This window comes from Dendrobates tinctorius, unplaced genomic scaffold (assembly GCF_039654945.1).
Source record: "Dendrobates tinctorius isolate UK_male_01 unplaced genomic scaffold, ASM3965494v1 ptg000079l, whole genome shotgun sequence".
Taxonomy (NCBI): domain Eukaryota; kingdom Metazoa; phylum Chordata; class Amphibia; order Anura; family Dendrobatidae; genus Dendrobates; species Dendrobates tinctorius.
In genome coordinates this window covers 22,629,289-22,653,297 of record NW_027361747.1, presented here as the reverse complement: position 1 = coordinate 22,653,297, position 24,009 = coordinate 22,629,289, and the positions used below count along the sequence as shown (strand labels likewise).

At 41.8% G+C, this 24,009-nt stretch overlaps 1 protein-coding gene across 4 annotated transcripts in view; it reads left to right on the top strand.

The window, feature by feature from the left end:
• SGCZ (sarcoglycan zeta) overlaps window positions 1–24,009 on the top strand; it is a 1,731,118-nt gene that overhangs the window by 1,580,447 nt on the left and 126,662 nt on the right. For all 4 annotated transcript variants that reach the window (XM_073583597.1, XM_073583598.1, XM_073583596.1 and 1 more), the window contains one exon: window positions 19,428–19,550. In XM_073583597.1, coding sequence (XP_073439698.1) covers window positions 19,428–19,550 — 123 coding nt within the window. The remainder of the gene's footprint in view (window positions 1–19,427; window positions 19,551–24,009) is intronic.

Below are 24,009 nucleotides of genomic sequence, written 5' to 3'. Positions count from 1 at the left end.
TGGAACTACCTCTGCCTGCCGGACGCAGTGGTGTGAACAGCGTCCGACATGACACATACTTATGACCATGTGATATTTTAGTTTTTCGCTTTTAATAAATTTGCAAAAATTTCTACATTTCAGTGTTTTTTCAGTCAAGATGGGGTGCAGAGTGTACATTAATGAAAAAAAAAGAACTTTTCTGAATTTGCCAAACGAAACAGACTGAAATATATAAAGGGGGCTGAATACTTTCCATACCCACTGAACAATGTAGCCCAAAATTGCACATTGTATTTTAAGTGTGACTTGACTACTGACTTGAATAGAGACAATGTCCTTGTCATGAGCAGCATCTTTGCTTCTTTTAATACATCACATGATTTTATTTGCCTTGGCAGCAACTGCTTGGAACTGGTCACTAAGGTTGAGTTTGCTGTTAACCAATATACCCACGTCTTTGTCAATGACAGTTTCCCCAGTGTTTTACCATTTAGCACATATTTGCATATTTTATATTCTCAAATCGAGTTCATGACCTTTCATTTATGAACTTTAAACATCAATTCCCATTTCTCATCCCAAGCCTTCAGCTTATATAATACGATCTGTAATATTAAATTATCCTTCTCTGTGATGCTTTTCTTGCAGTTTATCATTATCTGCATTTTTTTGTTTTCTATATGCTTTCTACAACATCATTATTTAATATGTTAAAAGAAAGAGGCACTAATATGACCCCTGCTGTACTTCTCTGCTCTCTGTGACCCATTCATCATGTGTCCCATTAATAACCGCCTTCTGCTTCCTATCACTTCAACAGTTGTTACTCAATTATAGATATTTTCTCCTAGATCCATGGTCCCATATGTGGCACTATATCAAGCATCTAAATTGGCATAAATTTGAGACAAGTGCCATATAGGGAACATGAGTTACTTGAAGTATATGAAAAAAATGTAGAGCAGCCACAATGCTTCTGGCATTGTTGTTTATGACAATGACAAGTTAGAGTTGACAGAGAGATATAAAGCTTGAGATTTGCTGATTGGTGAAAAAGAGCAACTCATTACTATTGGGTAAAGTGGGTCATGTTAATTGAGGAGGATGTGAAGGATGAAGTGCATAACTGCCTTATTTAGGTAGAACCAGACAAAAATTCAGAGAGTAATTGTTATTATATAGTACAAGCAAAATCTGAAACTAGTGCTATTTTGAAAAAAAAAATTTGATCCTTCCGTCATAGTCCTTCCGAACTCTCAGGCAGCGAGCAGTGCCGTGAGTGAGGTCACCGGGGTTCATCAGCTATGAACTCCGGTGACCTTTTTCACGGGGCCTTTCTCATGATTATGCTCCTGTCTCAGTGTGAACCGGCTGGCGTGTACAGCATTCGCATCACAGATGTGACCGCTGTTCAAATCATCCTGAGCTACGTTGTACAGATATGGATTATCTTCACATTGGACAGGTGAGAGATATGGTTTTTTAATATTTTTCTTCTTTCACAGGGGGCACGGGCATTGGTGGATTAGGCATCAAGGTGAGTATTATGGTTGTTTATTATTTTCTGTCTTTTACAGGTGACATGGGTTTCAGTGGATTAGGTGTAAAGGTGAGTATAACTTCACTTTTTTATTTTTATTTCAAATAAAGGTGTCTGTGATTATTTCAAAGAAAGGACTTTATTCTTACTGTGTTTTTATTTGCAATCTAACTATGGGGTTAGTTAGGGGGGTGTCGTATAGACGCCTCTCCATTGCTAACCACTGGGTTTGATATCAGTGGCCATAAAACAGCTGACATAAACCTCACAAACATTACCCCATTTGACACCACACCAGGCCAAGTGAGAAGAGCAGGGGAAAGTCACAGAATTTAATCTAATAGATGCACCTTTTCAGTAGCGGTGCCAGAATTGGCACATCTAGTAGATGTGCATTTTCTGGGAGGCTGAGGGTCACTTATTTTAGGCTGGGGGGAATATCCATGGCCCATTACCAGTCTGAGAATACCAGCCCCCAGCTGTCTGCTTTATCTTGGCTGGTTGTCATAAAATAGGGGGGACTCCTATGCCGTTTTATTAAATTATTTATTTAAATAATTTTAAAAAGCTGTATGTGACCTCTCTATTCTTGCTAACAAGCCATGATAAAGCTGACAGCTGAGGGTTGCAGCTCGCAGCTGTCAGTTTTACCTGCACTGGTTATCAAAAATAGAGTAGACCCCATGTCATTTTTTTCAGCTGATGAATACTCCTATTAGCAGTGCCATCTCTTTCTGTTATCAGGGACAGCAACCATATATTGATGAAAGTAGTACTCTCTCATCAGACAACACCTGTTTTCAGCGATTACCTTTTTACCAACAGTCACAACTGCTGTCTCTCATGCTGTCATCTGTGTGATAGTGTGAAAAACACAGTGCAATAAATGGTGGTAATGATCTTTCTGCCGATCATAGCCTATGTTTGCCACGATGTCAAGCAGATGACAGCATGGCAAACAACGGATGTTTGGGGCCCCATTCATCTGAATGGGATTCGGGTTCAAATTCGGGCACTGTTCTGAAGCAGAAACAAGATTTTATTAAATGTTCAGCCAAATTAGCTGGACACAAACATCTATGGGTTCACTCATTGTTACCTGTATGCCACACAGATGAGAAGATGAGAAAGAAGAGAAAGTGTAGAACAGCTTTAGCTTTGCACATATTGCAGGTCAGCTTGCTTTTCCCAAAGTCTTGGTTGCCACCAAGAGTGCCCCTACCACCATGGCTGAGAGAGTAGCTAGCACAGACAGTCATTTGAATCACATCCCCAAGGTCTTCCAGCCACATTCCATCAAAGTGCAAAGGTTTGCCATTCATCTTGTTAAATAAATCATCTGAAAGATGTTGATTTCTGTGAAATAATTTCCCCGGCCCCTGGAATGCTACGGCTTAGGAGACTAAGGGGAACATAAGATTTTGGTGTCATTTCTGGATTTTAAAATCTGCAATGTAAAAAAATAACTGATACTGTGGTGGAGATGGAGGACTGTGCATGTGATACCACATGTTTAAAAATTCAAGCAATTCAGTGGGTTATCAAACCAACTTGAGGTGCAGATATGGATGAAAACTGCTCAATCGGGAATCCCATTGAAAGTTTGTTCTAAAAATGCGTTGCCCATATGGTATAAACAGTAGACAGGATCTAATTCTACACTGCTAATTTGGTTTGTGCTTTTTTGTGCGTTTTCCTCTATATAGTCATTTGCATATACTGCATATGTGCATGCACATATTTATATGCTTGGTTTTGATGTACAATAAAAAATTATATTGTGGTACCATGTTAGCCAGAAATTCAATGTAAATACTTTTATGCTCAAAAATGACAAATAAATATTCTAGGAGTGAGCCCTTTATTGGCTACACAGAAAAAAATAAATTTGCATGCTTTCAGAGCACAGATGTTCTTTCTGCTTTAGGCTGTGTGCACACGCTGCGGTTTTTGCTGCGGTGTACAGTACCATGATTCCCTATGGGAATCAAAAACCGCAATGCAGACGGTGCGGAATTTTCCACCCGGATTATCTGCGGTTTTCAATCCGCAGAAAGAATTGACATGTCAATTCTTTCTGCGGATTCCCCTGCGGTTTGCCATCTCCTCCAGTGAGGAGATGAAAAACCGCAGGGCAAAATCACAGAGCAATCCGCAGGTAAAACCGCAGGTATTTTGACCTGCGGATTTTACAAAATCCGCGAGGATGAATCCGCACCTAATCCGCAGCGTGTGCACACAGCCTAATAACCTGCCTGAAGAAGCAGCCTCTGTGCTTTTAAAGCTTTCAAATTAAATGTTTCTGGTTAGCCAATAAAGGTTTCAGTTCTAAAATGTTTTTATCAGTTTTGTACATAAAATTATTTGTGAAAAAGAAAAAACAGAAAACTGAGCCAAGTCTGACTTGAAAACATGCATGATGTAAAGGCATGTTCAGACTGGCCGCAGAAACAAGCAAAGCAAAAAAAAAAGACAATGTGTGCATATACCCCAATGAAAATAAGTAAAAAAAGCAAGGGCATTAAATAATTAACATAGGGTATTTAGTAAACACTGTTTTTTGATAAAAAAAAAAGCATAAAGCTGTCCCACCGTGACAAGGTATACCCAATTGGGACAGTAATTACTCTCTAATGTTAAAACCTACCTAGTGTGAACGGTGGCAGAGTCACCAGGTCCCAAAATGACACCCAGCTTTCGAAGGACTATATATGAACTGCCCTTCTCAGTGAAAAGGGTTCCACACCCTATTTGTACTGAATACAAAAAAACTGAAGAATAAAACAGAAAACTGAGCCGGAGTATGACTTGAAAACACTCATGATGTAAAGGCATGTTCACACTGGCCATAGAAACAAGCAAAACCAAAAAAAGAAAATATGTGCATATACCCTAATGAAAATAAATAAGTACAAAAGCAATTGCATTAAATAATTAACATAGGCTGTTTAGTAAACACTGTTTTTTGATCAAAAAAGCATAAAGCTGTCCCACCACGACAATTATTTGTATTTATTTTTTAGCAAACATGATACCACAATATAATTTTTTAATGTACATCAAAAACAATCATATTGTACAAGAAAAATGTTTATTGTTGTTACTGAATGATATATTTCTGTTCATGGGTTAAAAATTTGGTTTCAGATGTGGTTAATTACACCTGTTTGTATATAAGTGTTGTATGCCCAACCTCCCATGATTCAACTAATGTCCAAAATGGATCAAAACGCTTACCAAGAAGGTTACTTTCCCCTTCAATCTTTCATATGTCTCACCGATATCTTAAGAAGATTTAAATAAACATTATTGATTTTATTTCATTTTGTATGCTGGCATCATTTTTCTTTCTATTATATTGGTTCTACTTGTTGCTTCAAGAGTGAGCTGACTGCCTCCTTCACACATTTATCTACTACTATCTTTGCTATTCCATGTGCTGTTTTGCAAGTGCAGCATACTACATTATCACTTCTGGTCCATGCTGCTCACCTGGGCTTGCAAGGCAAAGAGAATTCACCTTACCAGGTGTGCCCATAATATATCTGTTCTACCATACTTTTAAAAACAAACCTATTTGTATTTTAGCCTTAAAAACTCCTATGGAATAAAATATCTGTAAATGGCAAGCAGAAACTGGGTGGTAAAGGCAATTATCTTTTAAAATTTCCCTACCTTATTGGCCCCCCACTATAATATTTGACCTTACATTTTTCCCTTTTAATCACAGTTTCTGCAGTGCTGTATTGTCCAAAAGAAGCTTTAGTATCAAATGAGGAAATTCTAATACTAAAGTAAAAAAGAAAAACAACTACAATGATTCTCTAATAGGAGTGGTGGAACCACTGTGCCATGGTCCAATGAGAGTCTGGAGGGACGAGACTAGATGAGCACCTGACTCTTGACTAAAGCCCCTGATGGTGGAGTTAGGCTTGGCTCCCGATGGACACCATGTGCTACTTCATGACAGACCACAGATGCACAGCAGCTAACCCCCAACTGACAGGTAGCTGGAACGGTTCAGCAGGAGAATATAGCTGGTTCCTGATTTAGGTAGACACAGAAAGAACATAGGAAACATAGATGCAGATGGGTCCGGCTGATATACAGATTGGCAAGGCAAGTGCAGGTGGGTCCAGTTGAATTACAGACTGACAATGCAGGTGCAGGCGGGTCCAGTTGATATACAGATTAGCACAGCAGGTGCAGGCAGTTCCGGCTGAAATAAATACTAACAAGGCAGATATTGGCATGGAGGTTACGGACAGACACTAGAGGAACTAGGCAGGAACTAATGGACATGGACCTCAGAACTAGCACATTTGTATTGGAACAAACTAACAATGTTGCCCAGGCTCCTCCATGCAGGTGGAGGTGCCTTAGATAATAAATGTCTCCCAGTCATTGACTAGGAACATTTTAGGATGGCGTGCAGCAAATATAAGACAGAGGGAACGCTTGTGCCCTAAGCACAGTGGCCAGGGGTCTTTGAGTGGACTAAGGGCAGCAGTCGGAGAGGAAGGAGGAAGTTCTGGATGGGGGCTGCGGCGAAGAGTGAGTCTGCATCTCAAACATGGGAAAGGAGCAGAGTGCATGGACACCTATGCTTCAATATCCCCCTTTACGCCCTCTTTCCCTCTTTTCTTCAAGCCAGTAAGAAATCTATCCAGTGGGGAGAGTGGCATGGATGTTCTACCTGGGCTCCCAGGACTACACCTCAGGACCGAACTCCTTCCAGTCAGCAAGAAGAAAGGTTTTTTCTCTTACCCTCTTGATGGCCAGAATGTTCTCCATCTAGAAAGCGTCCTCAGTGCTGATTGGAGCAGGAATGGTACCAGCATCTTCAAAGAAAGGATGGAGGACAACAGACTGGAGAGACACATGAAACAAATTGGGGATCCATAAAATGGCTGGGAGTTTGAGCTTGTAGGCCACCGGAGTAATCTGTTTTAGAACCTTGAACAGAACGATGAAGCAAGAACCTAAATTATACGAGGGTATCTTGAGATGCACATACTTAGATGACAGCCAAGCTTTATCCCCAGGATGAAACATAGGCAGATCCAGACATCGCTTGTCTGCTTGTCCTTTCAGGGGATTTCAATAAGGTGGTCTTGGGTGTTCCTCCCAGATCTAAGAAAATCCCTTGAAGAGCGATCCAATAGCAGGAATTTTGGAGGTACTGTAGTAGAAACAGGAAATGGAATATCGGGATGCTGACCATAGACCACAAAAAATAGAGATTTAGCAGTGGATTTACTCACATGGTATATATGCTTCATACCTACTTGACCAGCGTCATTCTTTGCACATTTATGTGAAAGTTCTTCCAAATAGAATAATAAATGCTGCAGTCAATCATCAAAGGCTGATTGTCAGTATCGTCATGAGACCACCATGGCACAGAGCGCTGCAGTTGGAGTAATGATGCATGTCCAGAAGGCAAGTAAGAAGTCTTTTTTTATTTATGCTTGGCAGTAAAGCTTTTAACGCCTTCATCCACAAGCCTGTTTTCACATTCCAGACTAGGCCAAATTTTGAGAATTTTTTTCATGACATATTGTAATTCATATTAGTGGTAAATTTAAGTTTACATGATTTGCTTTTTTATGAAAATATAGAAAATTTGACAAAAAAAACTATTTATTTAGTGAGTACATCAGATTTGAAGTTACTTTGAAGGTTCTATGTCATCAAAAAAGCCAAATGTTAAAACACTTTAACAACTGTACCCCTCAAAGCACTTAAAGCTACATTCAAAAAAGTATATTAACCCTTTAGTTGCTTCATAGGAATTAAAACATTATGTTTGGAAAAAGATTAAAAAATAATTTTTCCCCCAAACAGGTTACTGTAGCCCCAATTTTTTTATTTTCACAAGGGTAACAGGAAAAAATGAACCCCAAAATTTGTTGTGCAATATCTTTTGAGTACAATGATACCTGACATATGGAAGAAAATTACTGTTTGGGCACATGGGAGTGCTTGGAAGGGAAGGCGTGCTATTTAACTTTTGGCGCACAAAATTGGCAGGAGCAGATAGTGTACACTATGTCGCATTTGCAGAGCTCCTGGTGTGCCTAAACGGTGGAAACCCCCCAAGAGTGACCCAATTTAAGAAACTACACCTCCCATGGAATTTATTTAGAGGTCTAGTGAGCACTTTGATCAAATAGAAGCTTTACAGAATTTTATAATGTTGAGGTATGAAGATGAAAAAATACATTTTTCCCATAAAAATGGTACTCTAGCCTGAAATTTTCCATTTTACAAGAGAAGCAGGACAATTCTTTGTGCAATTTCTCCTGAGTAGATTGATTTTCCATATATGAGGGAAAACTACTGTTTGGATACACAGCAGGTCTCCGAAGGGAATGAGCGCTTTTCAAATTTGACACGGAAAAACTAGCTGGAATACATTGCGGATGCCATGTCACATTTGTAGAGCCCCTGAAATGCCGGAGCAGCAGAAACCTTCACAACTGATCCTATTTTGAAAACACCTCTAAAGGAATTCATCTAGGGTTGTAATGAACATATAATAATGTAATAATAATCCTGTAAATATAGTTTGGGTCAAAAACTTACATTTTCAAACAACGTAATAGGACAAAATGGATGGTGCAAATTCCAAATATTCCATATGTTGTGAATAACTACTTTTGAGGTACAATGCAAAGCTCACATGGTAACAAGTGTCATATTGGAGTTTAGAAATTGCTGGAATGGTTTGAGGGTGCCATGTTACATTTGCAGAGCCCCTGAGGTATCAGAAAAGCAGAACCCCTCCATAAGTGACCCCATTTTACAATCTATGCCATTCAATGAATTTATCTAGGGGTGCAGTCAGCATGTTGACACAAGTGCCTCACAGAATCTTATACCATTGTGTGGAGAAGAAAGATAAATTACATTTTTACCACTAAAGTGTTGCTCTGGTGGCAAGTTTTTAATTTTTAAGGGCTAATGAGAAAAAAAATCATCCATACAGTTGAGTGCATCAATACACTACATGCAATTGGGACCTACTTTTCAGGCACAGTAGAAAACTCTGAAAGGAAGCAGAACCATTACTATAGTGCAGATTTTTCTAGTTATAGTTTGAGGGTGCCATGATCCATTAGCAAATCCTCTAAGGTACTAGAAAAGCAGAATCCCACCCTCCCCATAAGAGACCACATTTTTCAAACTACAACCTCTAAATGAATTAATCTAAGGGTGCAATGAAAATATTGACATCACAGGTGTGTCACAGAATTATATACCATTGGGGGTGAAAATAAAATAATTACATTTTTACCACAAAAATTTGTCTTCAGCCCCAGATTACTACATTTTCACATGGGGAAATGGGTAAAAATGGCATCTAAATGGCACCCATATATGGCTGTACAGTACTGCTTAGCCACGGAGCGCTATTTACAGAGCCCAGCAGAAACCCAAAAAAGAGACCCTCATTTTGGAAAGTACACTCCTCTCGGAAATTTACATACAGGTGTTTTGATGATTTTGACTCCATGAGTAACTTCCAGACATAAGCACTAGAGATGAGTGAACTTATTTGGAAAACATTCGCCAATTTCAAATTCGACACAAACGTTGCACATTTGGATTCGTGTAAGGATTCCTGAGCATTTTTCTCAAAATCAGCAAAATTTGGCCAAAGTTCAGTAAATGATCGAGTTTCTACTAATGTTTTTGTTAGGAGTTTGGCTAGGATAGTGGTGATCTATGATGACCGGGGGGGACTTGTTTGCTGAGGGGAGGGGATGGGAAGAGATCAAAGGAGTTACGGACTGTTATTCTCAGTTTATTTTTTTATTTAGTAAATTAATATGTGGAGATTCTGGCAGAAAGTCAAGGTGCAGAAACCATCCACAGAGTCCAGACACAAGGGCTTGTGTCATTGGTTGTAGAATTAACATGTCTCTCTTTATAAAAAAAAGTGAACATGTTGCTTTTGGGCCATTTTGGCATTGTAACAGTATAGACAGGCTGCTTCTACTGCTGCTGCGTGTAGTCAGGTAGTTCAGATAGAATCCTGTGTGAAATCGATCTTACAGCATCTAAATAGTTTGTGCTAATAGTCTGGGCCATAGACCAGGGCACATTTTAGAATCTAAATCATTTCTGCTAATAGAGTGGTCCAGCCAGGAGTCCACATTACAGAATCAAAATCTTTTCTGCAAATAGTGTGGGCCAGACACCAGGCACCATTTCAGAATCTAAAGGTCCCGTCACACACAGCGATCTCGCTAGCGAGATCGTTGATTTTGTGACACATCAGTGATCTCGCCAGCAAGATCGCTGTGTGTGATGGGGATCAGCGACCGGCCGCCCTGCCGGTTATCTCTGATCATCCTTGAACGCCCCGGGCCGTTTTTCAATCGCTGGTCTCCCGCTGGCCAGCGCACATCACACCAGGCACCATTTCAGAATCTAAATCGTTTGTGCGAATAGTATGGGCCAGATAACAGGCCACATTTTAGAATCTAAATCCTTTCTGCTTATAGTGTGGGCCATACACCAGGCCACATTTCAGAATCTAAATCCTTTCTGCTAATATTGTGGGCCAGACACCAGGCTACATTTCAGAATCTAAATCTGTTCTGCTAATAGTGTGGGCCATACACCAGGCCACATTTCAGAATGTAAATAATTTCTGCTAATAGTGTGGGCAATACACCAGGCCACATTTCAAAATTGAAATTGTTTGTGCTAATAGTGTGGGCCAGACACCAGGCCACATTTCCAAATCTAAAACCTTTCTGCTAATAGTGTGAGCCAGCCACCAGGCCACATTTCAGAATCTGAATAATTTCTGCTAATACTGTGGGCAATACACCAGGCCACATTTCAGAATTTAAATAGATTGTGCTAATAGCATGGGTCATACACCAGGTCACATTTCTAAATCTAAATCCTTTCTGCTAATAGTGTGGGCCATACAGCAGGCCACATTTCATAATCTAAGTAGTTTGTGCTAATAATGTTGTCCAGAAGCAGACTGTATTATGATATCAGGGCAGGAAGAGGAAGAGAGGGACTCTCAGGGTGAGGAGTGGGAGAACAGAGAGAATGACAATGAGGGTGTAGATCCCACTTGGTGTGAACCCAGAAGCATGCAGCTGAGTAGTTCAGCAGAGGAGGTGAAGGAGGAGGAAGATGAAGAGGTTAGGTTGCGGCTTGCCACGCAGACATGGAGTGATGCAACCATGACAAGAAATGCATCTACAGCCACAACTCTGGCTGTGGCTAGCAGCAGTCACAGGTCTGCAGTTCACATGAGTGGCAAGGGTCGCCTAGCCTGGGCCTTTTTTGAGACTGGAAAGGATGACCCAACTCACATTATCTGCCAAATTTGCAAAAAAAGACTCAGTAGAGGCAAAAAATGCAATAATTTGACCACTACATGCATGAACTGCCACATGCGTGATCAACATGCATTAGTCTGCGAATCTCACTGTTCTAAAATGTGGACTAGCAGGCTTCGCCAACCACTGGCCGTCTGATCAACCAAATTTACTGCTTTTTCCTCCTCTGTCACTGTGGCAAATGGTCTCACACAGGTCTCCGGCTGCAGAACTTCCACTTGTTTTCCCCCTACACTCAAGGTGGGTGAGAGACTGTCAGCAATTGTGGAAAAGGAGACACCTCCTACTATTGTTTCACCTAACACACCACATTTTTCTTAGTCACCAAACATCTCCACCTGCACCTCACTCACAGATCAGCAGTTTGTCATGTTCACCATTCTGCACCCTCACTCAGCACAGCAGACAGCCCTCAATCTCACATCAGTGGTCATGTAAAAGAATGTTTCCTCCTACACATGCCAAAGCAAAGAGCTTGAACTTCACCATTTCCAATCTGTTAGCCATAGAAATGTTACCTTTTAGCTTGGTGAATAGAGATGGTTTCAGAAAGGTGATGGCTGTCACAGTCTCTAAGAAAGCTCTACCTGCACTACACCAGCAGGTCACAGACAATATCACCCATTCCTTGAAAAAATCTATGTCTGCCAGGGTGCATTTCACAACTGACAACTTGATGAGCAAACATGGCCATGGGTTTTACATCTTGCTGACCAGTCACTGGGTGACTCTGGTGGCTGTGGGGACAGGCAGGCAAGGGGCTGCTCCACAAGTCTTGGAATCCCCAAAACTTGAGGGACAAACCTCTGTATCTAACACTTACTCCACTATTCTGCCTCCTCCCCTCTTCTAGGGCTATCAGCTGCACTCTCTTCCTCTCCCATAATGAGACATGTGTTCCAACAGTGCAGAGAAAATCCCCCCAACTCTGTACTGCCCAGCCAGGGCTCACCTCAGTCAGGCAGTGTTTAAATTAATATGCCTAGGAGTCACACAGCTCAAGTGTTCTGGACAGCTATCCAGGCAGAATTTGAGCAATGGCTGTCAACACTGTACCTGGAGCCAGGGAAGGCCATGTGCGATAATGGTGTAAACCTGATGGTGGTCTTACACCTGGACCAATTTACACACATACCTTGCATGGCTCACATCCTCAACCTGTTGCTACAGCAATTTCTCTTTCACTATCCCGGCCTGTATTTGCTGCAGAAAGCATGGTCGCTGTGTGCTCACTTCTGCTGTTCACACCTCTTAGATTATCGACTTGAATCATTACATAGGTCTTTCAGCTTACCAGTTAACTGTTTGATATGCGATAGGCCAACAGGTTGAGGATGAAGAGTTGATAGGTGTGCAACAGTCAGGAGAAGAAGATTTTGATCTCCTCTCTGCTATCCGTGGTTGGCGAAAGGAGACAGAGGAAACAGGTTTGAGTGTTACCTAGCCACCAACACATCATGGACTTGGACCTCAAGGAAGGGCCTTACCCATGATCACCTTCTTGCTGCACTATCTGCAACATGATGCCCACATTCTTAAGGTTAGATATAGTGCTGAATACATGGTTGCCACTTTGTTAGCTCCATGGTACAAGAGCACACTTTGCCAGATGCTTCCTCCTCCTGTTAAGAGTTGCCCACAATTGTCAAAAGACACTTGTAAAAAATCTTAAGAGTGATTATCCCCAAGACAGCAGTGAGTCACACAGTTTAAATGGCAGCTACAGACTTTCAGCCGTGGGAACGTCGAGTTAATGTGAAAACATTATCAGCAGCAGTTTCAGTGGCAGAGGCAATTTCTGTCAGTTTTTTCCACACACTCATTATTAGAGATGAGTGAATTTGCTTGTTTTTGCAATATTTGTCGAACACAGCGGAACGTCATTAGAGTCAATGGGACTAGAAATTACTGAATATGTTCGGAACCAATCATGAGACATACATTCGACACGAATATTGTTTGAATATGGCTCGGATATGTCAAAATCAGATTCGGGGACAAAATCCGAACAAATTCCCTCATCTCTATTCATGATCACCAATAAGCCCTATGTCGAAATGCATTGACCTTGTGCTATAGGTATGATACAATGCTGGACAGAATATGTTAGCTGAACGATTTTATTTATTTGGAGGAAAGTAAAAAAAAATATTTTAGCAACCTACACCCCTTGCTGGATTTTCTTTCTGTTTTGGACACTTTTTCTAGTGTCTACCATTAATTTGAGGTGTTTGGGAAGCTTTTTGGCCCACCTGAAAGTGTTGTCTATGCATCTGGCTTTGTCTCCAATTGAATTCACTTTATATGTTAGGCGAACTGTCATGATCCAGTGTTGGATCTGGCGGTATTAAATGCATTAAGTGAACCTTTTTTCCTTTGGTTCCAAAGTGTGTCGTGATTGCCCCCGGTGGCCATTAGAATTATCACGTGGTGTCGTTCATTCTAAGTTGCCCGGTGGTGGGGAATGTTCACTTAATTATGGATCAGGTGTGACACCCTATAAAGGTGTGCTCAGGGTGTTCACTCACTGCCTGTGATATTGTGAGATTGTGTTCACTTTGAGTTGGAGAGCCTGGAGGAAGGATGGAGCTGGTGAGGAGTCCTGCGCAGCTTAGCCAGGGGGGACGTGTTTCAGCTATGGTGTCTGGACGAAGGGCTGGCATGGCGTGGTGGAGTCGCAGTGATGGTGTCAGCGGGAAGTGTCTGCATGGGCTGGTGGAGTGGCGACTATGGAGAGTGGCACTCACCATGTGGGACTTGGCTGCTGAACTGGACTCAAGCATGCTCGACTTTGTGTCAGAAGCTGAACTCATCCTTGGGACTCTGGTTCTAAGCAGCTGCAACTGGTGGTGGACTCTGCTCCAAGGCTGCACTAAGGTGAAGGATCCTGTTATGGTGATGGATCCGGGTGGAGGAGAAGACGCACGCAGGTGGTGGGCTCTGTTGCTAGGAGTGTACGCAACAGAGCAAAGCTAAGTGGTGTTTCCCCTGTATTGTCTCTTTCCTCATGTGTGTTATTAGTGCAGTCGTGGGATTAGTCTCCGCACCGACCCATTCCCTAGTGAGGGTTTAGGGTCAGGGTGAGCAAGGGCGTAAAGGTTCACGTGCGGCGACAGGTGCGGAGCCTGTTTAGGGAATGTAAGGAGTGCAGGGACACTGGCTCAGGGGAGCTTAGGAGGTCTCCATGTCCCAATTCCCTATCGCAGGGCCCACCATTGTTAAAGTTTCCCAGGTTCCCCCTTTATTATTTAAATTCGCCTTACTGGAGGCGGGGTTTCCAGATTTTATGTATAACGTGTAATTCCCAAATTCGCCAGGTGGAGGCGGCGTATCCACCTGCATGTTTTATTATTTAAATGCGCCCCACTGGAGGCGGTGTATCCAGGGTCACGTGTGTCACATGGGTTCGCCTTGCGGAAACATCTGCATCCAGACACACGTGATCATGACATTATCACAGGCCTTACAGTTTCTTTTTCTGGTGAGCTTTGGCCATGTGGAGACCACTGAGTAATTGCTGCCGGGCCTCACTGATTTGAGTGGGGAGCGGCAAGGTGTGTTAGAGCCGCTGCAGCAGCAGTTATCAGGGTCTGGGGCCTCTGCTCAGGTAACCAGGAAATCAAAATGGCGGCTTTGGCAAATTGCGGGTCTGGCAAAAGCCCCTGGAGTCGATGCTGGGGAGCGGGACTTGCTCATGCACGTGGGCGTACCCAGGCAGGTGGGAGGAATGGTGCCCCACGGAGCTGCTTGGTTTTCCCCGAGGTGAAGGGGTGCGTTCCAGTGATGAGCAGACTGATGTAGAGTCCTCGGGGTTTACGCCAAATCTTCAAATACCACCATAGAAGCCGCCCCTCCTGGCCGTGTGGAGGCGGCCAGTGAGTGTATATTTCCTCCATATGCATTCCCTCTCCTCCTGGTGTGAGCAGCAGGTGTGCTGCGGGGGAGTAGGGACAAATCTCAACCCTCGCCATTAACCAACCCTGGGAGGTGCAGACCTCATGGTGAAGAGGGTTGGAGGGTGGTGACCCCTTGGTGATTTGCGGGGGTGTGAGTGTGGTGATGCAGGGGGATGCCTCTGCTGTCTAGTTCAGAATGAGTTCACCAATTATGACAAACGAATGTATGCAATAAACGTTCAGGTCCGGACCTGTGTGTGAACGAGCGTGTATGGTGCCACCAAAAAAAAACTTGTGGAAGTGTGTTGTGGAGCCTGATCAGCTCATAACAAACAAACATACACATACATAAACTCGTTCCCCAGGTCGGCGCTGTGGAGATGAGTGGTGCCTCCAAAATGAACTTTATTGCCAATACCAGCGGTGCATTTGTCATACACCTGAAGTGTCAGGTAGTGGTGGGGTGAACTCAGGATCTGGGCGTCCCCACTGTAGGTGTTTCCCTAATGAGGGGTGGTCTTGAGGGTCCAGAGGCCCCTCATTAAGGAGGGGGTACTGTCATGATCCAGTGTTGGATCTGGCGGTATTAAATGCATTAAGTGAACCTTTTTTCCTTTGGTTCCAAAGTGTGTCGTGATTGCCCCCGGTGGCCATTAGAATTATCACGTGGTGTCGTTCATTCTAAGTTGCCCGGTGGTGGGGAATGGTATCGCACCTTAGGTTTAGGTTAATGTTCACTTAATTATGGATCAGGTGTGACACCCTATAAAGGTGTGCTCAGGGTGTTCACTCACTGCCTGTGATATTGTGAGATTGTGTTCACTTTGAGTTGGAGAGCCTGGAGGAAGGATGGAGCTGGTGAGGAGTCCTGCGCAGCTTAGCCAGGGGGGACGTGTTTCAGCTATGGTGTCTGGACGAAGGGCTGGCATGGCGTGGTGGAGTCGCAGTGATGGTGTCAGCGGGAAGTGTCTGCATGGGCTGGTGGAGTGGCGACTATGGAGAGTGGCACTCACCATGTGGGACTTGGCTGCTGAACTGGACTCAAGCATGCTCGACTTTGTGTCAGAAGCTGAACTCATCCTTGGGACTCTGGTTCTAAGCAGCTGCAACTGGTGGTGGACTCTGCTCCAAGGCTGCACTAAGGTGAAGGATCCTGTTATGGTGATGGATCCGGGTGGAGGAGAAGACGCACGCAGGTGGTGGGCTCTGTTGCTAGGAGCGTACGCAACAGAGCAAAGCTAAGTGGTGTTTCCCCTGTATTGTCTCTTTCCTCATGTGTGTTATTAGTGCAGTGGTGGGATTAGTCTCCGCACCGACCCATTCCCTAGTGAGGGTTTAGGGTCAGGGTGAGCAAGGGCGTAAAGGTACGCGTGCGGCGACAGGTGCGGAGCCTGTTTAGGGAATGTAAGGAGTGCAGGGACACTGGCTCAGGGGAGCTTAGGAGGTCTCCATGTCCCCATTCCCTATCGCAGGGCCCACCATTGTTAAAGTTTCCCAGGTTCCCCCTTTATTATTTAAATTCGCCTTACTGGAGGCGGGGTTTCCAGATTTTATGTATAACGTGTAACTCCCAAATTCGCCAGGTGGAGGCGGCGTATCCACCTGCACGTTTTATTATTTAAATGCGCCCCACTGGAGGCGGTGTATCTAGGGTCACGTGTGTCACATGGGTTCGCCTTGCGGAAACATCTGCGTCCAGACACACGTGATCATGACCCGAACATTGGGATTTTCACTATTCCTAACTGTCAAAATGAGGAAATGGTTGCACTCAGTTGCATTAAGGCATGTCAGTTTGAAATGCATGAAGTGTGAATAGCATAATGGCTTTTAAAATTTAAGAAAAACACATGAAAAGCTTAGCACAAAATTTGGCCAAAAAATGTGAGTCCATCCACCAACGTCAAGGTAATCTCATGGATCGGATGGGTCCCTGACCTAACTGCCTAGTGTGGACACTTACCTCTGTCTAATAACTTGGTAAAGCCTATATTTATAGGAACCAAATGTGATTGGATGTAATTAAATCCACAGCATAGTGAAGGGCGGAGTGCTCAGTCAGAAAGCTAGCATGCAAATAACAGAAAACTGACGGCACAACTAGAACTAGTCTGAACAAGTGCATAACAAAAGACAGCTTACATATCCAAATGAGGAAATGGTTTAATTACATTCACTCATCTCTATTCCAGATATCACAATAAAAAAAAGAAACCCCTAAGCATATCTCTCATATAAGGCCATAAAGCAAAAGTATATCAGAAAACCAACAAAAAAGCTTCTCACAGACCATATCTTAATACATAACATGATCTTTATTAGAGAAACAATAAAGCAATAAAAGCAAAGATTAGGTAACACAAGATACAGGAAAAAAAGAAGGTGGGTATACCCAAGAAACGACCCTCAAAATAGAATGTACAAAAATATATCAACAAGATTGGTTTTACGCTATTATGCACAATAAGATTTTGGCACTATCCATCAAAATATTATGTATAATAATTCACCTGTCACATGCAACAAGTGGGACATAGTGAGTAAAATAATTAAGTATAAAAGCACAAGTTGCTAAAGTCACATAAATGACAGTATATGAAAAAAACATGCTCCCAGTTGCTAGGAACAAATAGAAATACCAAGGAATACACAATGATGGTTCAAATAATGGTGCCAGACAGAAAAAAATATGTATTTTAACTGATCAAATATACATACGTATAAGAAGGTATAGTTACCTAGAGGTCACACCGAGGGAATCCACCACACCCAACCCGCATTTCGGTTTGAAGTGCTTCATCCTGGAGGTTGGTATCCTAGGGGGAAGCGTTGTGGTGCCCCCGCTCAACGTCGGCTAACCCTGTCTGTCCCTATAAGGAAGTCCCTCACCAAGCCTTCACATCTCTTATGTGTCATTGAGACATAGCTTGCTCTAACATCTGATTTGGAGTGTACTCTCTTGAAAGGTGGTCGAGGCAGGAAGTAATGATGATTACCTCTAGATGTGATTGGATTTATTAAAACAATATGATATATATATTAATATATGGTCATCTGACTAAAATACTATAACCAATCACTACAAATACACTTTTAGTATCAATACAATTTGGTCTTGTTATGCTTATACTACATTTACAGTAGGTTCTTCATTTTGATAAAGCACTTAAGCACTTTATAGGTGACTGTGGTGGCTTGGTGAGGAAATTCCTTATAGGGTCAGACAGGGTTAGCCGACATTGAGTGGATGCACCACAATGCTTCACCCTAGGGTGCCAACCTCTGCTGCCAGGTAGGGAAACGGAGTATTGTTGATCTGTTGCCCTAGACTATTTTCTAATGTGATATCATGACCTGGTTTTGAGCCTATCCGGCATCGGTATCTGACCTACTCATCATTTTATGCCTATGTTTCAAAAAGCTTTTTATGATAAAAATTAATAAAAGTTATATTTTAGGTCTGTTTTTGGTGGAAGGTTTTCTGTTTTGAAGGAGTGAAAAGTTCCTTTAAAATTATACATTTACATTGTTTGCTTCTTAAATGTTGACTTATGCATAATTGTTGCCTTTTGTTAATTGCTGCCCATCTACATTACATTTGTTTCATCTGAATAAAAGGATTTAACAAGTTGACTACATTAGCATTTACTGATAGATAATTTCAATGAACCAATGATTGAAACATGGTTCCTGTTCATTACTTCTTGACCTTTTATGGAGATTTATAGTGTATATATCTATTCACAAATCCTTTACATTTGAGGTTAAAATTAAAGAATATTGCTTTGCTAACACACTCATAAAAATGCCTCATTAATTTGATTTGGCTCTGGAGTGTTATCCTGTGTACAATGTTCCTCTGTATCTTCTGTCCGAGCATCTGCTGTACAAGACATCAATTATTAGCTGCAATTTATTTACTACAATCATTGAAATGAGTAAAGAGAGTGGGCTATGTATTGCATATATGCTATGTGCAGATCAATATACTATTGTACACCTCTTGAATTAAATGCTATAAACTTACACTGATAAGCAAAAGAGTAACAATGTTTTGAACTACCATCATTTTACAGACGATAATCTTGGCTTTCTCGCACATAAATTTGACTTCAAACTGTTTAACATATGATTAGTTATGCAGATTCCTGTCAAGTCACTGCATTGTTACTGTTTTTATCCTAAAAATCAATTTCTGACCTTCATTTGTTCATTTTCATAGCTTTATGATTTATTACTTGTGCTAGATTCAAGTTATTTGTGTGACCATTGTGGGTTTTTCTGTCATTAAAGAGGGATACCAACAATTTTGACCACGTGTGTATGTAATTATGTAAGCATTCCATAGTTATTACATCATAAAGTGAGACTGGTCAGAATTGTAAAAATTCTCATGGTCATTAACGTGCATTCCACTTTGGAGAGAAAAGGGGTTAAAATCAAATTTGCAATGGTGGGGCTTTTTAGCGGAATCTAGACAGTTCATATATTAGTTATGTTCAAGAAAAGTCATATCTTGCTAAGTAATGTTAAATGCACACTGTCTATCAAGTCAGCACATTGACAGCCCTGAAGTAAAGTCACTTTGATACATTTTTTCCTTTAAAACCATTTTTTATTCTCTTTGCAATGCAGGTGCAGATGCTGTGGAAGCACAGTGTAAAAGATTTGAAGTAAAGTCAAATGAGGACGGGAAGATGCTGTTCTCAGCTGATGAGGAAGAAATCACAATCGGTGCTGACAGACTCAGAGTCACAGGTGAGGTTTTCCATACAAACCAATTCAGAGAAAGATTTTCTATAGTCAGTTGATATTTAGTCACCTTCTGTGTCAACAGAGAAGGAGCAGTAAATTTCAAATAAAGCAAAGACGAGCTAGGGAAATATATACAGAAATGCAGAAAAAGTACAATGGAAGGACCATGCCAATATATTGGGATAAAAAAAAATAATAAAACATTCTCAAGGTTTTATCTCATCTTGTAAGGATAAAATCTATAGGATGTTTCAGTATCAATGGAATATGATTATTTAGACATATTCATTTTATATAATATGCATAACTGTTGTTTTAATTTTCATATCAGAAATCAATAAAACATGTGAAAATAATCAACTTTGTATTTTATTTTATCAAAGAAATATGCTGCTTTCTCCACCAGGACTGATCATCATCAATTCTATGGTAAAATCGGTAAAATCTGTTTTCAGTAAAGACAGAGTCATACATTACTGGGGGAGAATCTAATAAAAAACAACTATCTTCTATGTAAAAAGGATAATTGAAAAGGAGGGTGGAACTCGGCCTCTAGCTCTTCCCTCCTCCTGTCTACATAGAATGTTATAATAAGTAACTGTCATCTCCTATCTCAGTAATGTAAAAATCTGTCTTCACTGAACAGATTTTAGTTGTGAATTAAGAATTTTGAAAATAAATGATCCTTCCTGGTTGAGAAAGAAGTAGATTTGTCTGAAAAGATATCTTGCAAAGTATATTATTTCCATATGTACTATTGATTTATACAATAAAAATTAAAACGAGTTATTCTTTTCTTAGGCGCTGCATGGATCAAATAGCATACCTACTTGAAATATTCAAGTTGATTTATTTCAATTCAAATTTTGAAAATGTGGTGAATCACAAAAAAAAAATGTTTGCCACCAGATTGCAGAAGATTGCATTAGTTAGCAGCAAGGTTAGCATCATGATAACGCTTTTCAGCTATCACATACAAGGCTAGAAATATAGAATGAAACAAGAGCCATAGTCCTTAATAAGGGATACTTCCCAGACAATGTAAATAATGAACAGAGAACATTGAGAGCTTTAATACCCCGGGACAGAATGTATTGATATAAACTAAATCAGATCACTAGCCTTGTTTATCATAAAATACAAATTTTATTAAGGTCACATAGACAAGACATGTTATAGTGTAAATATATCCATATAGAAATTACATTTATAATAACAGGCGGACAACTACATAACCATAAGGCAACAGTACAGGCAAAATCTCTATATATAAAACTGAATATGTGTGTGTGTGTGTGTGTGTATCACTAACCAATCACGAAGCATCTTTCATTTCACCAGAGCTGTTTAAAAGAAGCTGAGCTGTGATTGGTTGATATGAGCAACAGTTTTCTTTACAACCAATCACTAAGCATTTCTCATTTCACCAGAGCTGGTTAAAAGAAGCTGAGCTGTGATTGGTTGCTATGTGCATGTTTTCACACTTGACAATGCCTCAGCAGACACTGACATGGTGGGAGAAATCTAGCATCAATGGGAACATAAGCTTCCAGCCATTGTCTGTCCCCAGAAAGGAGCAGACAGCACATGACAGAAATGAATCACCCCCTCCCATACCCATATCCCCATCACACATCCTCCATCCCAGAGGCACATCTTCCCTCTTAAAGGGATCATTGGTATGAAAGTCAGAGCAAATCCATCCAGCACTTTGGTTTTGACCCCAGGCCTCTCTTAAAGGGATCCACGGGTATGGAAGTTAGAACCGTTCCACTCAGCTCATTGGTTCTGTCCACAGGGTCTCTTAAAGGGATCATTGGTATGGAAGTTAGGGCAAATCCATCCAGCACTTTGGTACTGACCCCAGGCCTCTCTTAAAGGGATCTCTGTTGTGAGTTCATTTTCCCCTTCGTCACTGAGGTCTGGTGAACTCCCTATACTGGTGAAGGAAGGTAATGAGCCTGATTATCAGGCACCTGAGCCTGATGAGGATGACTGGCTGAGTGGAGTCATGGACTGGCTATAAGGCTGCTGACGCCCTTCTGCCCTGCGGGTGATTTCTCTGTGGACTTCTAGGACACCAGTCTGATTCCTGCTCCTCTAAGCTAAGTTTTTCTGCTTTGCCTGTTTGCATTAGTGTTTTGTTTTTGTTTTCCTTGCTTTTCTGGATTCTGCCATTCCCTGCTGGGGTGAGCTGAATCTCCTTTTGCCTGTAGCTCTGTCTTCAGAATATTCCTGAGTACTGACATAGCTTTTTTGAAGCCTAGCGTCTTCAGGGCCTTTTTCACTGTCAGTCTGTTGGCTCTTATTTTCATAGGGTTTTTCACGGATTGCAGACAGCAGCCTTCCTGTCCTTTTCTATCTAGCTAGATTGGGCCCCATCTTTGCTCAGTCTATCTTTCTGCCTGTGTTAGTGTTTTCATCTTGCTTCACCGTCATTATATGTTGGGGGCTGCCTGTTGCTTTGGGGTCTGCTCTGGGGCAGTTTAGTTTTCCCCTTTCTTTCTTTAGGCCTAGTTATTTCTCTGGCTGTGATCGAGGGGTCTAGGGCATCGTAGGAACCCCCCACGGCTACTGCTAGTTGTGTTGATAGGTTCAGGGGTCTGCAATCCGATAGCTGCCAACTTCTCTGGTTTTCTGGACTTAGCTAGCATTTCTGTTTTTGCCTCCTACGGTGACTCAATCATAATAGAATCACCCGCCCTACTGCAGATCCTAGGGTACTCAATAGCAGGAAAGAATTGTGTTTAAAAAAAAAAAAAAAAAGAGTGTGTATATTCTTTCCTCTATGTCTCTGAGGCCGTAGGGAGAATTTTTTTTTCTCTCAATGGAGATAAAGCAATTGTCTGATCATGCGGAGCAGCTCGCTGCAGAAGTGCGGGGAATTTCTGCCTACCTTGCTCGTTCGCATGCTGTTGAACCAAAGATCCCTACACCTGAAGTATTTTTTGGGGATCGATCTAAATTTTCGAGTTTCAAAAATAATTATAAATTATTTTTTGTCTTGAAGCCTAACTCGTCAGGGAGCTGCGCGCAGCAGGTTAAAATTGTCATCTCTTTGCTGCGTGGCGATCCCCAGGATTGGGCGTTTTCTTTGAAACCAGATGATCCTATTCTGACTAATGTGAACGGATTCTTTCAAGCTTTGGGGTTGTTGTATGACGAACCTAATGCTATTGATCAGGCTGAAAAGACCCTGTTGGCATTGAACCAGGGTCGAGATTCTGCAGAGTTGTACTGTCAAAAGTTCCGAAAGTGGGCGGTCCTTAATACCTGGAATGATAATGCCTTGGCTGCTCTCTTTCAGAAGGGTTTGTCAGAAGCCGTAAAAGATACTATGGTGGGATTTCCTGTTCCCTCTGGTCTGGACGATTCAATGTCATTAGCCATTCAGGTTGATCGGCGTTTACGTGAACGCAGGATTGCACGAGAGGTGTTGCCACCGGTTGAACAGACGTCTGAACCTATGCAATGTGATAGAGTTTTGTCTAAGGCGCAACGTCAGGAGTTCAGAAGGCGTAATAAGCTGTGTTTTTTCTGTGGAGATGCCTTCGCATATTATTTCTGTTTGTCCTAAACGAGAGAAACGCTTTACACACACGTTTTCTGTTCTTGGTGGTGTTCAACCTAAGTTTCTTCTGGCAATTACTCTGAACTGCTCCCTGTCCACATTTTCCGCCAAGGCTTTTGTGGATTCGGGAGCAGCGCTAAACCTAATGGACTTGGATTTTGCTAAACGTTGTGGATTTCCGATGACACCTCTGCAGATGCCTATCCCTTTGAGGGGGATTGATGCTACTCCTTTAGCTAAAAATAAACCTCAGTTTTGGACCCAGGTGGTCATGCGGGTCGCCCCAGATCATCAAGAAAATTGCAGATTTTTGGTGTTGCATGGTCTGCATGATGCCGTTGTTCTGGGGTTTCCCTGGTTGCAAATTCATAATCCAGTTTTGGATTGGAAATCTGTGTCTGTGGTGAGTTGGGTTTGTCGGTGTACCTTTAGTGAGGCTCCGGTTTTTTCCACCTCTCCTCAGTCGCATGATGTTCCTGACTATTTGGCGGACTTTTGTGATGTATTTAGTGAGAATGAGTCTGCGTCCTTGCCTCCTCATAGGAGTTATGACTGTGCAATTGAACTAAGCCCGGGGTGTAAATTTCCCAAGGGTCGGCTCTTCAATTTATCTGTACCCGAGCACGAGGCTATGCGGTCCTATATTAAGGAGGCGTTGGAGAAGGGTCATATTAGACCATCCTCTTCACCCTTAGGTGCCGGTTTTTTTTTTGTGGCCAAAAAGGATGGTTCTTTAAGGCCTTGTATTGATTATCGTGCCCTCAATAAAATTACTATTAAATATCAGTATCCGTTACCCCTGATTTTGGATCTATTCTCTAGAGTTAGAGGTGCTTGCTGGTTTACCAAGCTTGACCTCAGGGGGGCGTATAATCTTATCCGCATTAAGCA